The 20,503-nt window shown below is 40.7% G+C and overlaps 1 protein-coding gene across 1 annotated transcript in view; it reads right to left on the reverse strand.

The window, feature by feature from the left end:
- The window catches only part of fmn2b (formin 2b), a gene marked incomplete at both ends in the record, with an annotated part of 33,227 nt that extends 17,666 nt beyond the window's left edge, over nt 1-15,561 (reverse strand). Inside the window, 7 exons of the mRNA XM_080834025.1 lie at nt 1,138-1,223; nt 2,253-2,264; nt 2,479-2,626; nt 8,094-8,260; nt 12,261-14,220; nt 15,089-15,235; nt 15,535-15,561. Of these exons, the coding sequence (XP_080690151.1) occupies nt 1,138-1,223; nt 2,253-2,264; nt 2,479-2,626; nt 8,094-8,260; nt 12,261-14,220; nt 15,089-15,235; nt 15,535-15,561 (2,547 nt within the window). The remainder of the gene's footprint in view (nt 1-1,137; nt 1,224-2,252; nt 2,265-2,478; nt 2,627-8,093; nt 8,261-12,260; nt 14,221-15,088; nt 15,236-15,534) is intronic.
- Nucleotides 15,562-20,503: the final 4,942 nt, after the last annotated feature.

Genomic DNA, 20,503 nt, shown 5'->3' on the forward strand with positions numbered 1-20,503 from the left:
TCAAACATGTATTTATGAAATGCATTAAACCAAATTGTGATGTCTGCTTTGTGCTGATTGACTGATGCTGGTAGGCTACAGTAAAATAGGCTACCGGTACCTTATGTTAACCCGGCCTTTATTTGTCCATATCGACCACGCCCCCGGCTACTATCTGAAGCCCGGCCTCTAATTAAATCCCGGTCTTTATTTGAGGATTTCTGGGATAATGCAGCAGTTTCTCCACATGATCCACTTGTAGAAATCCTCTATTTACAGCTGCCCATTCCCACCAAACTGTTTAGCACTATTTATCCTCTGCTTATATACATGTGTGTGCCTGCCTATCTACCCGTAATATAAATAAATACCATCATTGACATATCCTGCATATCCTTCTAATAGTGACCTTATGAGCATACTGTATACCCACTAAGTGGTTCTACAACCAATACATTAAAAGCTGGCTCTCTCCATTTCTGTCCAGCCTCAATCTTGTATGTATCCTTGAGTGTATACAGTATATGACACCTGTATGCTAATAGGTTCTATCCAGATGCGTGTTTGAATGTATCTGCTTGCTTATGATTCTCTTTTCCTGACAGTATAAAATGGCTAAATATTTTTTAAATGGCTAAAGAAAGACTTAATCCTATATAATGTTAGTGCATATAGTGAGTGAATATATATTATGTACTCTGATAGGAATAATGAATTAGTAATATGTATTGACATTGCAAGTGAACTCCATGAAGCTGTAGGAGAAGTCTAACATTTGACTGTGCTCCCATGACACTTTCTCTAAACTTTTCCATCTGACTAAATGAAGACAGTGCCACAAATGAACACTCCGGTTGGATGTATACTGGCGAGTCCGACATTATGATTTTGAAATAATTCCTTAATCCTGGCAAAAAATACTGCTGCAGCAAAACTGGCATAAACTAGCGTGCCAAACACGCTAATTTGCTGCCCTCTGCAGGACGTTTAATGTAGTAGTTTTGGTAAAGTATATCATTTTGCCACACAGTATATTGAACTATGGCAACATGGGACACAACTTATATTTATACTAAATACAGATTTAGATTACGTTTTTTCTGTTGTTGTTTTATTTTTTTAATGTGCTTTCATGTGACAGAATGTGATGTGCAGTACCTGCAGTTCCAGTTCCTGGAGTTCCTGCAGTTCCTGACTCTCATTCTGCTGGTGTTGTTTTAGCATAGGAATGCCCTCCTGGGGTTCTGTGGGACACACAAAATCCACACTTACATACAAGATCAAGGGCAATTATGTTCAGCATTTATACCACATGTCTGCACCTTACATCAGTGGAGCAATGAGACATAATGCTGGACACAAGATCAAGGACTTATGTTCAGTATTTATACCACATATCTGCACCTTACATCAGTGTAGCCAAGAGACATGATGCTGGACACTAGGCCATTGTCATAACATTGAGGTGTGGAGCTACTACATCACCAGCTTAATGATCTAAATACTTTGGCTCTAGGAAGAGGGCATCAACAGACAATGCCAAAGCTGTGGGAGAGCTTGATGACTTTTACTACACAATGATCTGATTTGGAAGAGAAGAATAATGTAGCAAAAGAAGGTTGTATGCTTGGATATACTCTTGATTTGAACTGATAAGAGAAACATGGAGATAATGAGTCATGGAGAGTGAAGAGTATATACTTCACATACGACACAAGATGAGTCACAGAGAGTGAAGAGTATATACTGCACATACGACTCACGATGAGCCAAGTGAAGAGTATACACTACACATACGACACACAATGAGTCATGGAGAGTGAAGAGTATATACTACACACACTACACACACGATGAACCATGGAGAGTGAAGAGTATATACTACACATACAACACACGATGAGCCAAGTGAAGAGTATATACTACACATATGACACACGATGCGCCAAGTGAAGAGTATATACTTCACATACAACACACGATGAGTCATGGAGATTGAAAAGTACACACTGCACATACTACACACGATGAGCCAAGTGAAGTATTCTTGATGTCTGTATATATAAGCCACCTTACATTGCCTAAAATCTCCCATCAGTTATAGAGATTTCTGGAAATGGTGTCATCATTTAGCTGTGAAACAGCTTTATTTAAACAGAAATGTATGAAACAGATCACTTTCCTTGTTTCAAGTAGTGCAAACGAAAACAGCAATTCACAGTGGGTGATTCAAAAGAGCTAAAAACAAACAAAAAATACTTAAAAATACTCACCCTCATTATCTTCTACAAGTACAGGAGCATGTAATAGAGGAGAAATACCCAGTTTAGAAACGTCAGAAAAGAATTCAGCCACTCAAAGAAAACAGTTAATTACTTCAACAATCATTAAGTTGAAGTAGTAAATAATTTGGCAAAGAACTGCATCTATAGGGAGTGGGGATGATGACAAGCAAATACATTTACAATCTTACAAAATGGCTGGAGGTTTTTGCCACACCTGCCTCTGTGAACTTCAGTCCTGGCTTGACTGCTTCTAGTCGCGGAGGCCAGAGGGCCTTGAGGTGTCCAGGAAGAAGATGACCCTCAAAGCCTTCCAGAGAGTGGGGGGGCTGACTGATGGCCGCCCAGGTATAGAGCTGGTCTTGCTATGGAGAGAGAGAAGGATCAAAAGCAGTGATCATGCATCACAGTTATAACATTAGACATTTACATATAGAGTCTGGCATAGAACAAGTGAAACATTATGTAGTACTAAATGAAAGATGTGTGGGACATCATAAAACAGTTCTTTAACACAAGGACTCGGGCTAATGCTATTCAAGACGTGAATTTTTCAAGAAGGGACAAATTAATCAAGCAAAAAGAAAGAGAGCATCCAAAGAAGCATTTTTGTTTTTGCTGTGCTTCAAATAGTTTTTTTAGTAATGAATTTTTAAATTTGCCCTCATCAATTTCTTCATCTCATTTTAATTGAGTGCAACTGCTGCCAATACAAATTCTTATATCTGAATAACTATGGTACAAATATCATATTCATTAAATACAGTTTTTTATATAAATAAATGCAGGGATTTAACGAGGGTTGGTCTTTTAATCCACCATAATTCAGTGTTGCTCATGAGATAGTTGAGTCCAGCTAATCAGTCATTTGAAGATGCTCCACTGAACAGTCAGTGTTAGCAAAATTGTGTTGAGTTTGTGAAATTCTTTATTATCTTGTTTGTGTCTCTATGATGTTGTTTTGCGCATTATTATTGTGAACCACTTTGATGCAGGCTTCTTGTCTAACAAAGTTTGACTAGCTGTTGGCTAGCTTAGTTAATTGTAGTTATATTTAGTTGATCTGACTGTATTACAGTTGGCTTGGTCAAGACAACAGCACAAATGTATGGATATTTTAGTATCTTCAATCCCAGTAGCAATTGTCCATTACTAATCCCTAGTGATTATGAATAACTATTTAGACACTTTACATTGTGCTCCCTCTGCTCTTGTTTGCATCACTTTACTCACAAAGCTGGCAAACACCTAGGGCCTGATGTACAAAGCATTGGATAGAACAACACAGCTGCCTTCATGAGCATTTCACTAGGGCTGCCAAGCAAGCACCTTCCTTCATCAGTTTAGTTGAATTGGACCTAGACAGCTCCAGAATGCTCAACAGTGGGGTCTGGTATCCCACTCCCCTCTATACTCACATGCTACTACCAGAAGCAAAATCAGATACACCTCCGCAGGATTTCAGATATCTCAGTGTTGGTTCAGGTTAATTCACGGCCCAAAGTACTCTGCGAGTGCCTCAGCCACAACCACTGGTTTACTTTTTCAGCATTCTCAGACATCTCCTTTAAAACTACTTGACAGATCATTGAGTAACCATCATAGAAAACCCAAACCAAACAGAAGTGTGGTGGTTGTTTTAGCTACAAAGCCTCTAACACCCATCAACACAGGTCTTGTGTGTTTTCAAAGGCTTCCTCAATCCCCTCTTCAAAGGGAATCATTAACTCAATACAGTAAACAACGTGCTCACACTCAGAATACAACACCATGTCTGGTCTCATAGCAACCATAGAATACAACACCATGTCTGGTCTCATAGCAACCATAGAATACAACACCATGTCTGGTATCATAACCATAGAATACAACACCATGTCTCGTCTCATGAGTCACAAGAATAGACTGTGGAACTTGCACTTGTCTTCCAACATCAGCCAGCAATCTCCAAACCTACCCTATTTAGCAGCATTGTTTGCATGTGCCTTTTCTGCCCTCTCTCGCACAAAATAAATTCAACTGTCCCTGTCATAAGCCAGCAAAGAGTTAACCTCAACCTTAAGCATAAACTTCTTTATTCTCAAACAAACAGGGAAATTATTTAAAACCCTGTTTTCAAGTGTATCAACCCTGGATTGGGCTAGTTTTACACCCAGACAGAAAATGTTTTAATGAGCCAATACCCAAAAACCACTTGCAGATTCTGTCTTCACTCAACCACTAACTGATGTCCTCCCCAACTCTGCAGAACATCATAAGTAGCTTAAACAACTAAATGAATGCAGTGAGAATCCTTCTCCCTCACATATCTCGTACCTAACTGACAGCATTTGAATACGTGTAGATCTAAGGACTATTAAGCGAATATGTTATACACCAGGGGCCGGTATTTCAAAACTTGTAATCCAGATCAGAATGATCCGGATAACCAAATCCCCCTTTTCTCATCCACAGATCAACCTGATCTATCCCGGTATTTCAAAACTTTGCGAGATTGGATCAGAGTGATCCTGATACCAGCAGATTGGGATGTCCAAATCCGTCCCGCCCCCTGGATCACAGACAGGAAACAGGAAATGGAGCGAAGATTTGAGCAGAAACAGGAGAAGCTAACACAAATATTGTCTCTAAATTAAAGTATAATCTTGGTCAGTGTTGATGCGTCCTTAGACAAGATGAAGGGCAATCATTATATTGAGTTAACCAATTACGTAAATCATCACAAAGTTGAAAGAAGAGCTCGGCGATCTCTAATTAAGCAGAGTTCGCGCTAATGCGAGCTAACGCTGCTCCATTGACTCCTGTGTTAAGGAGCTAACAAGCTAGTTAATAGGCTAGCGTCTGTATGTCGCGGTCCACAGACCAGATTTGAATGCATCCACTCGCAAGGCATTGCGTGTAGATTTTAAATGGGTTGTACATATCTTTTTATGAAACAGTTGTCAACAAAAGGGACATCCCTACAACCTTAATATTAGTTTTTCTTTTCAGATGTCTGTGGGAAGAGAAGACATTAACACAGACCTGCTCCAATTGGCATTTAATAGGGTGACCAGATTTGAGTTGGTGAAAAAGAGGACACTTCAGCGGTGACGGTCGGGGGGGGGGGGGGGGGGGGGGGCATGCTATTATCAAGGGCCCTAGTGCGCGCTATTTACTAGTTAAGAGGCGCGCGCACACACACACCATTAGGCGTATATATATATATATATAAAAGTTAAACTTTCCTATGTTGTAATTATGTATAATCCATTGTGTCATCTCTCCTTTTGCTAAAGATAAAGCAACAACAAACTCTAATAGCTGGCCTCCCTCTCATTAATATTAATGTCTTAATATTAATGTATCTACCAATACATAGGCCTATTACCAGAAATGTGTTGGATTCTACAGTCGAATTACTTACTAAGGCTATTGTATTGGGAAAGTAGACATGTGAAAAAGAAAGCTATCAACAATAGCACTCTGACACACTAACGTAAACAAACGGTCAAAGTGCTGAAAGGTTCTTTAAAAACACTTATGAAAGGCACGATTTGTTGCGGCGGCACAGCAGCTTTACCAACATCTGAAAAACACATATACAATGAAACAGGTGCTCGGCGGCGACCTATCATTCAGGGCCTGTTTTGGAGCAGATTGCCTAGCAGTCCGTAGTCTCCCAATTTGCCAAGATGCAGGTTGTGAATATCATTCCCTAAAATCCACCTTCGGTAAGGTGTGCAGTGCACTGCTCTGCTATTGTTTCTGACATATGTGACAGTGGTAACAGCCGAGTGATCTTTTTCCAAATTGAAACTCAATAAGACCTACCTACCTGGCCGCATGGAGCAGGAGAGGCTGGCTATCCTTTCCATTGAAAAAGCATATCATGCATCACCACCTTTATGTTTGAAAGGTGCTTGCCTGTGTACTTTGCCTCTAGGTCTTGACGTTTAGATTTTGCATCATTAGATCGTCTAGTCACATGATCAAATAGAGACTTGACATTGGACATCAAAATATTACCCACAAATCATTGCATATCTGTATATGACAACAATACCAATGAAATTAAGAAATTATTCATTTAATTGAATCGCTTTTTTTAAATAGTTTCCATAGTTTATGTAGGATAAGCATATAGATTGCTACTGACTATTTCCTTTCTACAAAATAATGGCCACCATGACCGAGATAGGTTGGCCATTCGGAGGGTATATATTGCATATGGTAGGCTACCTTGATGAGCTTTAACCAGTCATTGGCCGCTGGTGTGTTTCCTCAACTCCTGAACTATCGGTCGCCGTGGTAACTACAATATACAGACTCATTCGACGAGGCAAAATCCCGGACAATTTGGGAATCCCTGCCGGACGCTTTTTACAGGTCTCAAAAAGAGGACATGTCCGGGAAAAAGAGGACGTCTGGTCACCCTACATTTAACCTTTTGAGTTTTGGCTATGAAAATTAAGTGTGTGTGCTGAATGCATGTTAATAAATAGCCTAGCCTACATTTGACTGATTTTCAGTGGATTCTTTATCAGTAGGTATAACTTAACAAAAAACTGTTATTTAAATAGGCATTCATATTCAAACTTTCGCTGTGTTTTCTGAAAAAGAAAGGAAAGTGCAACGAAAATAAACATTGATCAAACATCAGTGAATTACTGTATCAAACAAATAACTTTTGGAGCAGTTACACCTAAACTGTTCAAACCTTTACATGTAATCTCCCTCAAATCCACCTCTGAGGTGGGATCAGGGTGATCCTGATTTTAAGGATCAAACTGATCCAGATTTCCCACTTAAATTTTGAAATACTCAACTCCAGTGTTTAATCCAGATCAAAGGCAGGATTGGATTCCCAAATCTGAATCTGAATCTTCAGGATCAGATTTGCTTTGAAATACCCGTTTTTAGGATCTGATCAGGATTTAATCCAATCCAGGAGGATTAATCCTGTTGGATCATTTTGAAATACCGGCCCCTGGAGATTCCAATGATCACAGTAACGGTCAGGTTCTTTAATCATCCTCTCTATATACAATCACTACTATCAAAATGGCTTTTTATCCAAGCCACCGACTCAGACAGTAGGACACTTTTTCTTTGAAGAACTCTTACTTATCTCCATATACACTAGCAGCTTCACTTCACGGTTGATTAACGAAAAGGGGAGAAGCAATCAGCATTTGATGAGTTGATCTTTTGATACCCAATCTGCCTCCTTTAGACACTGGCTCTCCCCTTTACTCATTCTACCCCTCTTACCCAGGGAGAGATATCTATGCTTCTGAACCGTAGCCGTTTCTACTGATGTCTTGGTTTAGAGGAAGGATCATCTCCTTCAGCTCTTTAATCAGGCTAAGAGGGCATGTGTCATTCCTGACTGTCAACACCTCTATATTAGAATCTTGCCCTGTTACTCAAATGCAAAAGCTTCCAGCTCAGTGATATTCTCTGGCTTCTGTGCCATCACCTCCCCCCCCCCCATACAATCCTGAAGATTTTCAATGTGGTTTATATTTGAGGACTGATATGACCTCTCTCTGAGGAGTCCCTTCTGTTCCATGAGATTCACTTGACATGTAATGTACTCAACTTCCAGTCAGCTATGTCTTCTGGAACAGTAAGCATTATGGAAATCGTCTTGTGTCCAATACCCATTTGATGTAATAAAATAATAGCTTTTTTCAACAACATTTACTGCGCCTTTAAGTCTGTATTTGATATAAATATATATATTTGATAAGTCTGCTAACAGATTGAATAAGGCCTGCATGCCTTTTTGCAGAAATAAGTAGGACTAGGCAAACCTTTAGTAAAAAGATGACAGAAAGAAAGACTCACGCTGAATTTTGGGCTGATCTGAGAGGTGCTGCTGCTGTACGGTTCACGGAAACAATCCCCAAAGGGTAGGAGGAGGCCCATAGCAAGGATACGGGAGCACAACCTCTCAGCTTCCTCTGGCTGAGCATCCTCCTGCTGCTGGAAGAACTTCTCCAACAAAGTACGACCTGGAAATGTTTGATTTATGTGCAAATAAATGGTATTGATTAATGATCAGATGTTGATCAGAAGAAACATTCTTACTGGATTAACTGTGTGTAAATGCTAACTGATGAACCAGTAGGGCTAATGGTCTCTTTGGAAACTTCTACAGACAGACAGTTTTGAAAGTTATATATACAGTCTATAGCCGTCAGATCATAAAGTATGTTTAGCTTGATTTATATGTGTAAGTAAAGGAAAAGTTCATCATGGAATGAGAAACACCAACATATGACATATGAAACATGTGGTGGGAACAACATGGTTGGTTTGTCATCTGGAAGAAATCAAAGTGACAAAATAAATTATATTGAAACTATGACAGAGAGTGATTGATTTGATAAGGATATACAGAACAAATACAAACATGATTTTGTTATTTGTTTACATTCATAAAGTATTCAGACTTAAAGCCCTTTCATGAATATTCCAGCAATGGTTTTAAAGCTCCACAATAATTTTGTTTGCTGCCATACCTTACAAAAAACTAAGCTTTGTACTGTTATTAGTACACAGATTCAGACATTCTAAGATCCAGTTGTTTGACAGTCAATAAAGAGGGTTTTTATATCTCCATCAAAAAGTCTGAAGGATTTGAGGGCTTCATGGTTAGATGCAGTCAATTCATTTTAACTTTATTAATTTATATAGCACCATTAAGAGTTGACATTGTCTCAAGGCACTTTACACAGCCCCTTTGAGCAAGCACTTAGGCAAGGAAAAATTCCCTTTTGACAGAAAGACCTTGAGCAGAAGCCAGGTTCATAAAGGGGGAGAATCTTCTAACAGAGGCCAGCCCAGTAGAGAGACAGAAAGAGAAGGTGCGGAAGGGACGAGAGGAGAAGCAGAGAGAGTCAGAAGGAAGTGGATAAATTCATACATACATGGCATGTTTAAGAGGTTTTAGTTGTGTTGCTGAATTGGCCATTAACATACCCATAAAACGAATTAAATATCTACAGTCATCATTATGTTCTATAAACCATAGAATAGAGCAATTATAAGGAGATTTAAGTCATTTTCCTTACAAAAAACAAGCCAAGGCCTATTTCACTGTCAATGCCACACAATCATGTTCCTTCACAGAAGAAGCCAAATTACTTATGTAATCATTGTCAGGTGTGATCGTGGTTAAATTGATGGTGATGCAAGAGTCTTAGGACACAGAAAGACCTTGACACAGCGGTGTGATTCTTTTAAATGTACAAGGTCTACCCTGCTCATTAAGTGATTGCTAACATCAGGGTTTTGTCACTGAGGCCACACCACCAATTGGTATACATTCAAAGCCTCTAGAAGTAGTCTTGAAGCACATGTTGCCCTTTGAACATGGTAAAGGTGAAGGAGCTAACAAGTGAGCAACGGGATAAAAAAAAAGGCCCTTTCTGATGCTGGCTGGAATTACCGCCGCATAGCCAAGGACTTGAGATGCAGTAATTGTTGTGGACTGATGAGTCCAAGTTCATACAGTTTAACAACAGGCAAAGAGTGTATGGTCGATGGAGCGAGGGGGAGAGATATAAAAATGAAGGTCTCTTGCCAACAGTTAACAGTTAAACTCGGAGTGAGTAGTATTATGGTGTGGGGTGCCATTTCAGCCACAGGAACAGGTGACTTAGTGAAAATTGATGGCACCATGGATAAAAAAAAAGTATACCACAACATTCTGTTGAAGCACAGAGGTCCATCTGGGAGTCATCTTATTGGGCCTGCATTTATTTTTGCAAGAGGACAATGACCCTAAACATTCTTCTAACTATTGCCGGAACTACCTGCTGGAATCTGCTGGAACATTGAAACGTCCGGACCTCAAACCCATTGAGCACATTTGGGGCGGGTTGGAAAATCAACTGGACAGATTTATTGTACATTCAAGGGAAAGCCTTTGGCTTGAGTTGCAGAAGGCATGGGATATAATTAGTGTTGAAGTTGTCAGGAAATATATTGACACTTTGCCAGAGAGATGTAATTGCTGCAAAAGTTAAAAGTGGTTCAAAACAGTAGTACTCACTTTATCTGATATTTGTTGTGCTCAGAGAAACCATCTGTATGTTTCATGAACATTATGACATTAAATCATGTTTTGAAGGCAAAACAAGGCCAATATTTTCAGATATGTCAGGTGTTTTGCCACCACTGTACATGTTAGTCAATAATCCATTTTTCGCCTCTGTCGTATGCATAGTTGAGCACCATAATGGATAGATTATTGGACAGAAAGCTGACCTATATTAATTCAGAGACTACCACTGTTGCTACTGCTACTAATACTGCAAATCACTACTGCGTTTCATCATGACAGGATATCAGGTCTATGAGGTCTATGTTTAAAAGCACACAAGCAGCAAATGCATTTTCGAGAGGGTCACCCTTGCTCTGATCTTGTTCATACTCAACCTCAAAGCTAAAAGGTAATAAGGGAAGGACTATTACCCTGGTCTACAGACAGGTGGGCCTGTTTGTAACTTGTTTGCACAGACATATTGAAAACCCTAGTTCAACTCAACAGATATATGTTCAACCCTCTACTGCTGCTGTGAGGGAAAGTTCAGTCAATTATAATATAGTCCAGTGTTTTTGTTATGAAGTCCTGGGCACTGAATCCCCCCTTGAGATCTTTCACTATCAAACCAACAAGATCGCTGACAGATCTCTCTTCTTTCCACTCACTTGCAAGGTTACAAGTTTACAAGACAATAGTGGCCTGTAGGCTAAATTTGATAATGAAATATTCAGAAATGTACAACCGAAAAACTGGTTATTGCAAAGTTTGGTGTTGATGATGATAATGATGAACTATGTTGAACTATGAGGTGTTACCAACATCTATTGAGAAGTTATTTATGAATACTGGAGAAAAAAATGGATAGGTAAGGTATATAACTATAACTATAACTATTTAATAGGAGGACTAGTAGATAATTATAATTATATATATATGATAACTGGAATAAAGATCGTAACATCACAGATACAAATATATAATGGGAAAAATATCTGCACACATGCTTTCTGAAAAAGTAAAAAAGTTTAAAACCAAAGCTTGAAATTCAGGAAGGATTAACTAACATTATTAAAGCTGAGATCAATTTGGCACCATGCAATGCAATTAGCAGAGGATAGGCAATCTGAGGGACCCTATTGGGTGTCAGGGTCTGAACTCCTCTCTGGGGTACGTGAAAGCATCAGAAAGATATTATTCAACAACAAAAAAACATGCTTACGGACAGAAATAAAAGGAATTAATTTAGTAGAAATAGTGTGAACAAATGTCTAACAAATGTTAGAACAGCAGGGACCAGGCGGGGAACCACTGAAAGGAGAACCATGTTTACGTTTTGTCAATATAAAGGTGTGTCATTCTGCTGAGTTGTATGTCTGTCATTGTTATTATAACCAAAACCCAATACATTCAGTATAATTAACAGAAATAGAAGCCTTTCCTACTTTGATGGTCTACTGTGCCTAGATAATATGTCAGTGCGTCAAAAGGAAGCTCAGATCATTAGCTGGCAAAATGATACCTCATAGCTAACAATGGTAAATTTTGTTCTGGCAAACAGAGGCAAATTTACATGGCTAGGTATCATGGGACAAACTGCAAAGTCATTAAATTATGACATAAAATGACCATAAAGGCTGAACTGAATCTGGAATAGGCTATGGCAACTTAGGCTAGTTAAATTCAAACTCAAAACTAAGAGCTTAAGAGAAATATGAAGGACCATCACCCTGGTCTACAGAAAACTTTTAGAATTTCTGTTCTACAAAAACTGAACTTAAGAGAGCTTGTTTGATACACACAATAAATACAATCTATTGCTGCTGTGAAGGTAAAGTTCAGTCAATCTGAACATTGTCCAGTGTTTTTCATCAACAAAACAATGACTTTAAACCACCCTCAGAGCTAGGCCCCACATGTCCTTACCTGTAAAAAACCTTTACAAAGACAAACAAAACACTCACCTGTGAAGACATCTTGAAAGGTGCAAGTCTGTCCACATGAGGATCTGCGAGCTGTGCTCAAAGGCTGACTGCCACCATGCAGACCAACTTCCAAGCCCCTATATTCCAGATAGTCAGCAGATCCAGCCTTTGGGGGCAACTGAGGGTTTTGCAGTTCATCCGTCCAGTCTGCGGAGCGACTTATGGGACCAGTTATGCTGTGGGAACGTTTACGCTTAAGATGACACTTCTCCCTCTCCTCTTGGTGACGCCTAGAGAATAAGGGACTGTTGGATGGTGAGGGAGCAGGAGAACAGCTGTTGGAACCGCTGAGCTGCCTTGTGGTTGTCTTGATGTAGCATGGATGGATAGGGGGGTAAGGTTTGACCTGTGGGCTGGTGACAGTGGGTGTTGTCAGGGTGGACTTCAGTACCTGAGTGGCCAGATGACTCTCCTGACACCATGGGAAATCTGAAACAATGCTTCTCCGCCTCTTGAATGCTGGGGACTCAAATCTATGGGTCTCCTCCACAGTGGTACAGTCTGTATCCAAAGTAATTGCATCATGTTCCACTGGCTCAGAGATAGCCAGGCTGCTTCTTAAATAAATATCATCCACATCCAAGATGGTGTCCTCATGGCTCTCACTACTGACAGAGAGAGGTACTGTGCAGACAGAGGTCTCTTCGGGATGTTCAGGTGTAAGGCTTAGACTGTTATCAAGCTCTTTTTCCTCCTCAACCTCCTCAGCCTCCTCTACAGCCTCGACTGCACTCTCAAATGAGGCAGTGAGGTCAGGAAAGCTGGTAATGCTGGTTGTCGTAGCAACCATGCTGTCAGCTCCCCTCTCTCCATTTCTTGTGGTGGTGGGGGGTGGCAGTGAAGCTAACACATCCTCGCTACACTGGCCCTCTCCCTCTTTTGTCCCTTGAGGGATTGGAGCAGCTGCCACCGGTGCAGACTGCAAAACACAAAGGCCCTTAGAACTGCTTAGCTCTCCATTCACAGCAGCCTTCGTGGCTACACACCTCTCCCCCTCCTCCTCCCCCTCCTCCTGCTGCTGCTGCTCCTGCTTCTCTACTATGACCGGGGAAGGCAAATCTACCTCAGCCTCCAGTAAAAGGGAAGGCTGTGTTTCAGAGGTGGGGGTTGCAGCAGTCTCAGTGGCAGTGGTCTTTTTCAGCTCCGCAGCATTAGTCCATCTCAGCACATCTTCAGGGGTGGAAATAATGACCCCCTGCTGGAGCCTAATAGCCTGCTGGATATCAGCGAGTAAATCCTCCTGCTCAGTCGCAGAGTGAAAACTGTAAATGTCCGTATCAGACCCCGAACTGCCTCTTTGTTGTTCCGGCTTTTCAGGAGAAACTGCCGGCTGGCTCTCCTTAGGTGGTCGACAGGGTGGTTCAGCGTCAGCATCGGAGTGTCCTAGCTCATCGCCCGAGAGGCTGAGCTTGGGGGTTTTGTTGCGCAGTGACTGAACACTGTCCAACTCCTCCTGTGAATCCAATATATCCTCTTTGGAGCTCGCAGAAAGGCCCTTTTTAAGGTTCTTGCGTTTGCGGATGTTTGAAAACACAGAGGATTTTGACTCTGACTTGGCTTTCTTTTTGCCAGTTTCTCCTCCTTTACTGTGCTTGCCATGATGCTTCCTCCCATGAAATCCTTTCTTTGTGCTGCCGTCTGCATCACAGAGGCCTCCATTGTCCACAGTTCCATCGTTTCCATCCCCTGTTGTGGCTACTCTCTTTAGCTTGCCGTCCTGATTGCCCATGATTTTGATATAGTGTACTCCCTCTGGGATCAAGCCATGGCTCAGCCACTGATACAGGCTTTGCAGCGTGTGTTGTTCCAGTGAAAGAGACGCGGCTGCTGCTGCTGCTAGTGAGTGGCTGGGTGAGGGGGGCTCACTCTCCCCTGATGACGACAGCAGCAGAAGGGAGGATGCTGATGCAAAGGATATCTCCTCCTCCTCCTCCTGCAGCTAAAGACAACGCTGTTGTTGGTTATATGGACACTGAATTGATGTAATATAAAGAGATATGACACAAAACATTACAAAAATCACATTCAAAGTGATATCATATGTAAACCCTAATGGGCACATATTGTGGTATTTAGTCTAGAAAATATGAAAGGTATCAAAGAGGAATTTCCATCTTGCATTGCATCAAAGAAATGCAATGGATTTACAAGCCTTTGAAAAAATATGAAACTCAAATATTTTATTAATAAATAAATACATTATTTATGGAATGCAAGGAGAGAAAAAAGGACATCAGAAAAAAAATGGGAAAGAATGACGATCATTTCACCTTTATAGTAACTTAAGTTATAAAGCTATAAAGCTTACTCTGATTTGTCATAAAAAAAATCCTGTGGTCTGCACAACTATATTATTTTAAAGGGTGCTTTGTTCAGGGTAAAAAGGCTGAAATCAAATGTGTGCTAAATTGATCTATTAAGTATGCAATAATTTTAATATGATGATTTAACACACAAAATGATTAATACAGAGGTACACAAAGGTATGGATTTACTTGAAATGCCTACTATGTAGTTGCATGCGTAGTTGCAATTCCCAAGATATTTGTGCTGTCTAGGCAAACGGGTTGTATTTTCTCAATTATAGATTTTCCTTCACGTTTTAAACTAGTTTCTGCCTAATACATCTTTATTGATATAATGCAGGTGACTTAGGTGTCTGCCAGGGTTTGCAGGAACATACCGAGGTAACGTTACACATAAAGAATTAATTGGTTCTAAGTTTTCCGCGTTTGCTAAATAAATAGCCTGAACCACCTTGTAGCGCTATGTGATGTTTGCTCATCACCATGAGCTGAGCTGCCCACCTTTTCCCCTAAGGTAGCCTTTTCACGATCAAACGTGTCACCAAAGACATTGTCGACAGCCTCTCCCTTCCTGATCCCCACTTGCATGGCTACAAGTTCACAAAATAGTAGAAGTTTATCCTTGACGGCACATATATGCCGGTGTGTCTAAAAGAAGAAAATGAGAAGCAGCGTTACACCTCCGAGGTAAGGCCAATGTTGTCAATATTAAAGTTGGCTGCTATGCCAAGCGTGGGCAAAATTGCTTCGCTAAGTAACTTGGGACAAATTGCACAGTGAGAAGATAAAGTCTAAACAGAATATGTAATGGGCTACAGCAATTTAGGCTAGTTGTTTGAATTTGTTTCATTGCAGTAAACGTATAAAGCGCCGTCTTTGAAATTGCCTTTTAGGGGCCTTTCTTAATTAACACAACTGTGATTTAAATGGTGTATGGGCGTACTCACAACCTCCTCAATCCAGCTTTCCTCCATCGTTTATGTTTCCTTCAACAAAGGCAGTGCACCCATTCCTGCAACAAGTTAAGCAATGCAACCAGTCCACATGACTGTGGAAATGCCGGTGTTTAATCATTTGTCACCACTAGGGCAGCCATTTTAGGCCACTTTTCATTTGTATTATTATTATTGTTCATGCAAAATGCGAACGGTACTCATTAAACAGGCTTCTACACAGATAAGACATAAAAGCCATCTATGAATATAATTTATGAAAGAGCCACATGGTGGGGAGGGGTTGGGCAGTACATTGGTAATTTAGTTTTGTTCGAACTGCATTCAAATAGGTCTACCAATTAATCGTATGAGAATTTGAGGTTACTAACATGCTTTTGTGTATCATGTATACTATGCCATCTACTGTTCAGAGAATGCAAATGACAGAGTAGTGTTATTTTAGGTAGGATATGGGCTATGCCATACTACAGTGTAGGCCTACTGTATGTCTGTAATCATACCCCATGTCATAATCTTAATGGAATATGAAACACCATAGATTATTTTTCTTTCACATAAATAGAACACAAGGCCTAAGTCTTTCCATTTATATCATGTTTTAATCTAGCAAATTGTGATTTGTGTTTATTTGTGAATCAAACCATTGCACATCCAAATAGACACACAAATAGTCCTCAAAATGGTGCCAAATCATGACCTTGGCCCATCTGTCCCCATAACTTATGGCTACTTACATCAATATTTACATCATAGTCTACTAAAACAGCTCTTCCATGTCTCACTTCCATGAAACACACTCTAATAGTGTCTGAGGGGGCTCTACATCGTTGTGGGTATCGTTGTGTTACGTTCGTTCCTCCATTTTATCTGTCTGTAAGCCTATCAAGCAAGCTACATGAAAGTCTGGGATTGTCAAAAGCACTACTACTACTACTACATTTTATTTCTATAGGACCTTTTTTGCAGGAGCCCAAAGTGCTTTACAGAATGTATACCCAGTGGTTCTCAAACTGACGGTGCATGTGGTCACGCGCTCTCACTCGCACAATGCACAGTTACATCAACAAATCACAGACACCTTTGTCTGCAGCCTGCACAACGAACTTGAGCAGACATCCACAAATGCACAGGACAGTTCGGACACTAAAAACTTCCATATCAATAGTTTTGTATTTTGATTCGTTTTTACATCCTTTCAATAGTGTTAACGACAGCCCTTTAAAAGGCTATTCCTATCTCCTGGCGTTGGTTTCAAAACGTAACCTTTGCTACTATTGCAGTAGGCTTAGTATTGCAATAGGCTATTTTCATCTCTTGTTTCTGTCTTGTAATCACCACTGCTGTTCATCCTAATCATTCATCTTTCCACCTCTTTTCTCTTCGTACTTAGCTGAACCTAGCGATCCCCAACACTGGTTTTGTTTTATGTAATAATCAAAAAGTTATTTTATCTGTGTCTTCTGAGCGAATCCTTTTTGCTGTTCCCACCCGTTTGTGGTCTTACCCTGAATTCCCTTTATTTGTCAATCCTGTCTTCCCCCATTACTTTCTTCCATCCTTCCTCTCTTACGTCCTAGCCCTACCCTCTAATAAGAACGTGAAGGAAATGAGGAAGTATTGCAACGAGGCTGGAGGGATCAGGGACAGACAAAGTGTTTTTTGCTTCGGAGGGTTAGTGGTAGTGATGGTCATTTTTGAATTGCTAATTGTCTTTGCAATGGTGCGCACCAAGGCAGACGTGGTTCACATGAGGATTCACACAAATCAATCCTTAACAGAAGAATGGGTGTCAATCAATAGCCCCACCCTACATGAATATGTGTTGGGCTGCTAATCGGAACTGCCACACCGTTGGTTCATGGGGGAAATGTTTGATTACTGGGTCCAGCCATGAGCAAATGTTAAGCTGCCTGATTACTTGGTACAGATGTTTCTCACAGGGGTGGGGGTATACAGAATACAATGACACTGTGACATGACCTCAGGTTGTGAAAACACCCATTCAATCACACCTCCTGCTATCCCTAGGACACAGTATTCCAGATGGCAGGACACTAAAAACCACTTTACCACTTATACCAACCTTAGTCTAATTAAGAGATATAAAAATGCAAAATACAGAGGTGGGCTTGAGGGCCCATCAAAATGCTGACAGTGTGGGGGCATTTTTATATGGTGTGGGGGAAGGGGGAAGCGACCGAAAACGCCCCATCACCCCAGGTTCAGCACTTGGTCCTCAATATTTGCAGGAGGTAAGCGTCTGCAGACCTCTGGCATGGGGAGGGGGCATGTTGGTGAAGGAGGTCGGAGAGGTAGGGGGGAGCCAGGTTGTTGAGGGCCTTGTAGGTGGTGAGGAGAATCTTGAAATGAACCTGTGTTTAACCAGGAGACAATGAAGGTCATGGAGGACTGGGGTGATGTGGTCACTTGAGCGGGCATTAGTAAGTAGGGGGGCGGCAGTGTTCTGTACGTACTGCTGTTTATTGAGGACTTTGTTTGAACGACATGGACCATAGTTTTGAGGCTATTTAAGGTAGGCCTATAATACACAACCACACTACTAGCAGATTAGAGGGCAAGTGTGTATATTATACAGCAGAGGAGGTTCTTCCATTGAGGAAACGGAGGAAGAACCTCCCCAAACTTTTTGAGAATGTATTTTTGAAATTGAACTGACTAAACTCCTTTAAAAATGCAGTTTGATATCAGTATTTAATACTATGCATATTTAGGTTTCCTCCGGTAGGAGGTGACCTATTGTTATTGTAGGCTTTCCTATTATTATTATGTTGCTGCAATGGGAGTCAATGGCAGCCCCTAGAACCATATGGTAACTTTTTGTGAAATTTGGCACACTCATTAAGGACAGTCCCTTCTTCATTCTCACCAAGTTTCATGGCTCTCATTACACCACTCTAGCGCCACCAACAGGTCAAAGTTGGACTTTTGTAACACACACAACTTTTGAACCGTATGACCGATTTTCAAAAATGAGGCACCATTGGATTCCCTGGATCAAGACGAATTAAACCCACCCCATGGCGTCAATTTCCGGTTATATAGATTTTCCGCTATTTCCGGTTTTATCAAAAACCTTTGAAAGCCTACTCCTCCTACCAGGGGCGGACCGGACGAACGGGCAAACCGGGCAGTTGCCCAGGGCCTCGGCCACCAGGGGGGCCTCGTCGTATTTCCGATTTTTTATTTATTTTGCTAATTAAAATAAATCACTTGGCATTGCAAAAAAGTTGACAATTCATAATAAGCATGAAAAACGATTTTTTTTTTTCAGTATCATCTTAAAATGTATCTTAATTCCATCATGGAACAAATTATTCCAGGTCACGTGACTTTTCTGTCACTAACAATTTTTCGTGTGGTGACGTGTATGGTCGCAAAGTTAAGCGTGAAACGTCTTTTAAGTGGCAGCGAGAAAAGAAAGAGGAAAGGGCAGGATTAGAAGTTCAGGGAGAAATTACCCAAGGTAACACACAATTTCCTATCAAGGAATTCGTCCGTGGAAGTGGAAGAAATATCTGATAATGTGTCTAGTTCATCTGATAATGTTTCAAGTGCGGCTAAGCCAAGTTTAGCGATTCCTTGCAGCAGCAGCAGACAAACAGCTTGTAGTGACACCAACTAGCTCTGCCTGCCTGCTTTGCTTCTACAAACGGTGAGCCATCATGTACCACAGCTGCCCATATCCGAGACACTGTCACACCCGTACTGACGACGACACGCATGATACTGCCATGGTCATGACTCATGAACACAGCTCAAGCACAGCTGGCTGATAACGACAGCGGTGATGTCAACAATGTGAGTAGCCTACATCAATGGTGGAGATACAGTGTGATTAGTGAAGACCCCTATGGCGTGACAAATGAACAGATAGAGAGAGAATTGAAATAGTTAAAACAGGACCTCTACAAATTTGGAAGTTGCAGTTGAAAACATTCAGAAACAGAACTATAAAGCATTAATCAAAAGTAACAAGTAACATTGTTTTGATTAAGAAACAAAAAAGTTACACTACTAAAACACTGCACTCAAAACCTCATAATTAAAATAATGTACAACTGTTGAATTGTTAAAGTCATATACTCACAATAAATGTCAGTTCCACATAACATTAAAACGATTTCTTTTTTTGGGGGGGGGGCTCAACATTGTTCTTTGCCCAGGGCCTCCAATTTGCTAGAACCGCCCCTGCCTCCTACAATTTTTGGCAAATCTTCTTCAAAATCACCAGAGATGATCTTCAGACCTAGCCTCACAAAAGTTACTTTTTAGAATTTTGATCCTCACAACCGTTTGTCCGGTACAGCCACTCAAATTCAGCACAAAAGTCGCCAAACAGGAAGTGAGGTCATATCTTTGACAAATCAACACCAAACTTGATATGTCACTGGAAGACACTACAACATGTTGCCATGTGCAAAGGCAACTTCATATCTTGAAAAATGATTGATATAAAGCAAATTGGATATATTGTTAACGCTAAAACAATGCTTTACACATCAACAGGTCAAAAAGTGATACTCTGATTGAATCACAAGTTCATGTGAAGACACTTGAGAATGTTTAGAACACAAATCTGAAAAAAAATTGACTGTAAGATGAAAAGTAGATTTTTGGTGAATATTTGAAATACGCATGCTTGGCTAATTGCTAGGGTGTTTCTCAAGTCTGCCTCTCTGCCCCTGCCCCTCTGGTCTTGTGCGCGTGTGCGCTCCAGATTCTCTCTCTCACACACACACACACACACACAGGGACAGGGACAGGCTCCTTTGACACGCGCAAGCACACACACACACAACATTTAAGGAAATTTAGGGATGACCACACCCCTTCTCACTCTTAGCTTGAAGCCATGGCCCTTGAGGATCTTCAAAGTAATGCATTTGAAATGTAATATCCCATTGGCAAGTCTGCAGCATGGATTTTTCTTTACAGTGAC

This window comes from Sprattus sprattus (genome assembly GCF_963457725.1).
Source record: "Sprattus sprattus genome assembly, chromosome: 3".
NCBI lineage: Eukaryota > Metazoa > Chordata > Actinopteri > Clupeiformes > Clupeidae > Sprattus > Sprattus sprattus.